Raw genomic sequence first — 5,644 nt, forward strand, 5'->3', positions numbered from 1 at the left:
CTCTCTACTCCATGAGATCAACTTTTTTGCTTTTGTATGTAAGTGAGAACATGTGGTTTTGGCTTTCTGTCAGAGCAGCTTCATTTCTCACTGAGCTCACCACAATTACACCTTTCTCGGGCTTTTCCAGTCTCTTCTCAACTTTGCAGCAAAATTTTTCTCTCTTTAAAAGTGAGAAGCTCTAATACTCTCTCCTCTAAGTCTCTTCAATGGCTCCTCCTTGCCATTCATTCACTTGGCTTATGATGCTCATTTCCATTGGACTCTTCCCTGTTTATAAGACCCCTCTATGTTGACCATGAAGCAGACAGCAAAATCCTGCTTGCTACACTAAAGCCTTGACGAAATCTAGAATGGGCTGAAAAAAAATGTTTTGCACTATATACACATAGACATATATACAGATGTGACTATATACATTTAGAATATAAGTCACTTAAAATGGCCAAAGCTGTCATCATTTATAAGAGTAGTGATACAGAAGGGGAAAAATAAAATCACATCTTTTATCAAACAAAATACTCCACATATACATAAATTAAAATTGTCATTTCACCTGCAGTGCATGAGATGTACTTAATCTCTCCTATCTTACAGATTTCTGTCAACATAGCTTGTCACCGAAATGAAAATCATATTACGTATATCATCTGAGCATATTATTTTTCATGGCTGTATAACATGGTACTGCCAGAATCTTGCTGAAACTAGATATTACTTTGTTGACCTCATTCTGAATGTGGGTTTCTTGAAACAACACAAACAACGTCTATTTTCTGTATGGTTCCAAACAAAAGCTTAAACCTTCATTTAAACATAGGATTCTAATTAAATCATATTGAGTTTATTTCTGTCCCAAGAAATCTTTATAACTCTTTGGCACTGGGACGAGCTTTGGCCTTAAGTAGTAAATACACTGCAGTTCTCCAACAGAAAATAGCAGACTAGTATTCTAGTGTTTTCTCATAGTAGTCACAATTAGGACTATCAGAGGAAAATGTATGAATAATTTATATAAAATGAGACATACAGTAATAAGCTGCTTTGGCAATTGCTTTTGCTGCATTCTTCTGGATGTCAGGTACTGTAGAGCTCTCTGCAAATGCAAGGAGCTTTTGCAGCGCCCCTGTCCGCTGAATCAGCATCATAGTATCCATATCTTCAAGGCAATTAGCCACCACTGAAAGTGCTTCTATGTGAAGGTCATCCAAATCCTAGTAACAAAAACAGGCACAACTTTAGAAAGGTGGAGTGAAAAAAGAATTGACATTTTGCAAATTTTAGTATGATAGGAACTAAGAGCAGTAAAAATATGATGTGACTATTGTGAGTGGGGTTCTAGGAAGCAGAGTTCTGTTTGTCAATGCAGCATCAGTCTACCTAGCCATTTGCCCCAGTTTTGCTCATTTATCTTACTCGGAAATGTTTTGTGGATAAAAACTATGCCACCAAGGAAATTTCCATTAATAATAGCCATGGAACACTGGTCATAAAACCTTCAATGAAAAACAATTCTAATATCTGGTGAAAAATGTTTTTAAAATAGGAAAAAAAAAACCCTGAAGGAAAACATGCTCCTTAAAATCTGCAGTTGGTAGAAGAAAGCTGGTAGCAGCAGAAAACTGCAGCTTTGCCTGCACAGGTGGAGATTTCAGAGAGAAATCCTGAAAGTGAGAGAAGCACAGAAAGGATGACCGACTGCCATGACATTCCGCTCCACACTGCTCCTGCCCAAGGGACTGACTTCACCACAGAAGTGTGACAAAGGGCCCATACCCACGGAATTTGTGGGACCTCCCCGTTCCTCATCGTCCCAAAGCAGGTGACTTGGTAGAGTGGAGGAATGATCTTTTGAAGACTCAGTTGCAGCACCAGCCCGGTGGCAATACCTTTCAGGGCTGAGCCAAGGTCTTGCCCAAGGCTGTGAATGCATCAAAGCAGTGTATGGCATAGGGTGCTATTTCTCCCCAAGATAGAGTTCAGAAGTCCAAGAAGCAAGGCGTGGAAATGGCCTTGGCATCACTCATCTTACCCCTAATGGCTCATTAGCAATGCCTTGGCTTCCTGCTCTTGCCATCTTATGATCTGCTATCTTGAGCTCCTAATTCCCAAAGGAAGAATACATCCATGAAGAAACACAATGAAGCCTTCTCAGGAATCAAGGTTTGGGCCATCCCATGACTGAAGACCTATGGACCCTGGAGATACGTGCTGAGAACAAAGGGAATATGGTCTAGGTAGTGAAAGAAGGTTGCTGTGACTATTAATGATAACCATGTGATTAATTAGGGAAATTAGGACTGTAATTATCATAAATATTTCTCTTCCTTATTTTGTTATAAATACCTTTGTATGTATTTATATACATAATATATATATATATATTACATACAACCACTTATCATGACATATGAGCTGTACTAACTTTACACTATAATAATTAACTTTGTTGAACTTTATTTCAAAATATTTAAGTTCCTAAAGGTCAGTGTGAAGAGTAAACATCATCAGAGGACTTTGCATCTCCTCTTCTAGGGGAAGAGTTAATATATTCTTGGTTGGATATAGGATAGTTGTATCATGTTAGGCATATGTATTATTATGTCCTTGCCTTTCCTTAGAGAATATGATTTTAAAAGATAATATGTGTACTAAATTGATAAGAAGTAAACTTAGAATGATTGATTTTTATGTATCAACTTGGCTAAGCCAGAGAACCCATATATTTGCACTATTTAGATATTTCTATAAAGATTTTTTTTTTTTCGGAACCAAGAATTGAACTCAGACCCTTGCGCTTGCCAGGGAAGCACTTATTCTACTGAGCCATCTCCCCGGGCCCCTATAAAGATAATTTTTAGATTGGGTGAATATTTAAATTAATAGACTTTGGATAAAACAGATTAGTCTTATAATGTAAGTTGGTCTTATTCAATCAGTTGAAGGCCATAATAGAAAAGCACTGACTTCCTGGACATAGAGGAAACGCTGCCAGTAAATTGTCTTTGCACTTGCTAACTTTTCAAAACTGATTGAGCCAATTCTCTAATTATCCATTCTGTTTCTCTGAAGAACCCTCACTAATACAGAGTATGACCAAAAATCTGGGTATAAATTATACCCAGCCGTCTGGCTGACCACTCACCTATGCATGCATGGAGGACACACCAGAGTCTTACCAGAGTCCTTAGAGGGGAGGGGCCCTGCATGATGTCTCTTACTTAGCTGCTTTCCCAATGGAGTGCCTTCCTCAAACCTGTGAAATTCAGCTGGCAGGGAGTGGAATGAAGCTTTTCTGGCTTAAAATACTAGAGTGAGAGTCTAAAGCCAGAGATGTTCCATAAATTTAAGCCCAGAAACAAGCTGACCAAGAATATGAGTACCCAAATCTAAGTTACAAGTCTTCTCCTATCTATGGCTGACCTCAGAAACACTGAGGTGGTGCCTGGAGTCAGGCTAAATAAAAGCAACAGTAAAAAGAAACCTCCAGAACAGAGTCATGATACCAGATGTTGCACCTCAAAAGAGAGATAGAGAGTTTGCAGCTAATGGCCTATTTAAACAAAATATTAGTAGTCCTCAGGAGAACACAAAAGGATCTAGAATCACTAAAATGTAGTAGCTACAATGTTCATTTTGAACCAAAATGTACTAGATGTGCAAAGATACAGAACAGTATGAATGAAATTATGGGGCGAAAAGACAGTCACTAAAAACCTACAGCAGATAGGATAAATTATTGGAATAAACAGTTAAAGACTTTAAAGTGGTTATTATAAGCATGTTCAAAGAAAAAAGCTTAATAGATATGAAACTTAAAAATGAAAATTTAAGACATGAAAAGCACAAAACTAAAAGCAAAAATTCACCAGGTGTACTTAACATCAGATTATAGATGGCAAAAGAACGAAACTAGACATAAAAAATTAATCAAGGGCTGGTGAGATGGCTCAGTGGTCTAAAGCACCTACTTAGAACAAGCTTAGCAAAGCACAGGGACCGCGGTTCAATCCCCCAGCACCACATGCCAGCCAGCCCCCGCCCCCTGGTGGGCTGAGCTGGCCACACACGCACACACACACACACACACATAAATAAAAAATAAAATTTTTTTTTAAAAACTCTGCCTAAAAAAAAAAGAAAAATGAATAGACATTTAGAGTCTTACAAAATCATATCAATCAGAACAACATAAGTATAACTGAGTCTTTCAAGGGACAGGAGAAGAAAAAATTAAATAACAAAAGAAATTCCAATATTTAACAGAAAACATTCTGTACAGATCTAAGGACTTATGGGCTCCGATCAAAGCATAAAAATTATATGACTGATATGCAGAGCAAAAGTGCAGAAAGCCAAAGATAAAGACAGAAATCTCAAAAACAGAAGAAATAAAAGGACACCTTACATTTTTGAAGTCTTCCTTCCTTCCTTTCTTTCCTTCTGGCTTCCTAGTGTGGTACCCAGATGGAAACCAGGCCTTCACACATGCTAGGCAGGCACTTGGCCATTGCACGACTTCCCCAACCCTTTAATGGCTGAATAATGATGTTCAGAAGAAATAGAAAAGTTCTAAGTAGAAAATAAATGCTAAACAGGAATTTTACAATAAAGAAAAATGTATTCATAATTGTGAGGGTAAAGGGAAAATATTTTTAAATAAAGTTAAAAACTGAGATTATTTATGCTAGCATATCTGCACCATGAGAATTGCTAAATGGAGTTCTTTAGACTGAAGGAAAATGGCCTAGATGACAGCCTGAATAAACAAGAAACAATAAACACCACCAGGAATACTAAATATATTTCTTCAACTGTCAATAAGTTGATAGGCACAACACATACATAGAAATGTAATTTTCCTTTCTTCATTCCCTTAACAATATATACAATTTAAAACTGTCCAAGACAAAAACTTACTATGTTGCACTGTTGAGTTTGTAGTGTCTATATATATAAAATATGTAACAAAAGTAGTACTCAGAATAGGAAAAGTAAATAGAAGTATAATGCTACAAAGTTTCATTATTTTTACTTGGACTGGTTAATATGGTTAACCAATATGGTTAATTGGTTAATACTGGTTAATATGTATGTAGACTAAGATAAGTTTAAATATTTTATTATAATTATCAGACCAACTGTTACATATTTTTTTAATGTAATTGGTTGTTACAGGGTCTCACTACACAGCTCAGACTCACGGTGATCCTCCTGTTTTATTTTTCAGTTTGTATTTTATTTATTTATTTATTTAGTGGTACTGGAGATCAAACTCAGGACCTTACGCTTGCCAGGCAGGCACTTTTGCTGCTGAGCTATCTCCCCAGCCCCTCAATTTGTCTTTTAAAAACATGATAAAATATGACTACCTATTACTACCTATTAACACAAAGGCTGGCATGCATATTGATCAACGAATCAAAGGCAGTTACATTTACATGGCCAAGAAATACACCTGTGTCTATATTGCTCCTTTCTATTTTACTTTATTTTTTCATTCCTGTATTAGCAAGTTCTGATACTTAATTTTTTAGGAAGTAAAAAATATAGTGATTGGAGGGCCGGGGAGATGGCTCAGTGGAGTAAGTGCTTCCCTGGCAAGCACAAGGACCTGAGTTCAATCCCCGGTTCCGCAAAAAAA

At 36.9% G+C, this 5,644-nt stretch overlaps 1 protein-coding gene across 1 annotated transcript in view; it reads right to left on the reverse strand.

Annotated features, from left to right (window-relative positions):
* The window catches only part of LOC101584944 (armadillo repeat-containing protein 3-like), a 92,191-nt gene that overhangs the window by 77,206 nt on the left and 9,341 nt on the right, over positions 1-5,644 (reverse strand). Inside the window, exon 5 of the mRNA XM_023708719.1 lies at positions 1,031-1,214. Coding sequence (XP_023564487.1) covers positions 1,031-1,214 — 184 coding nt within the window. The remainder of the gene's footprint in view (positions 1-1,030; positions 1,215-5,644) is intronic.

This window comes from Octodon degus, unplaced genomic scaffold (assembly GCF_000260255.1).
Source record: "Octodon degus isolate 3935 unplaced genomic scaffold, OctDeg1.0 scaffold00492, whole genome shotgun sequence".
NCBI lineage: Eukaryota > Metazoa > Chordata > Mammalia > Rodentia > Octodontidae > Octodon > Octodon degus.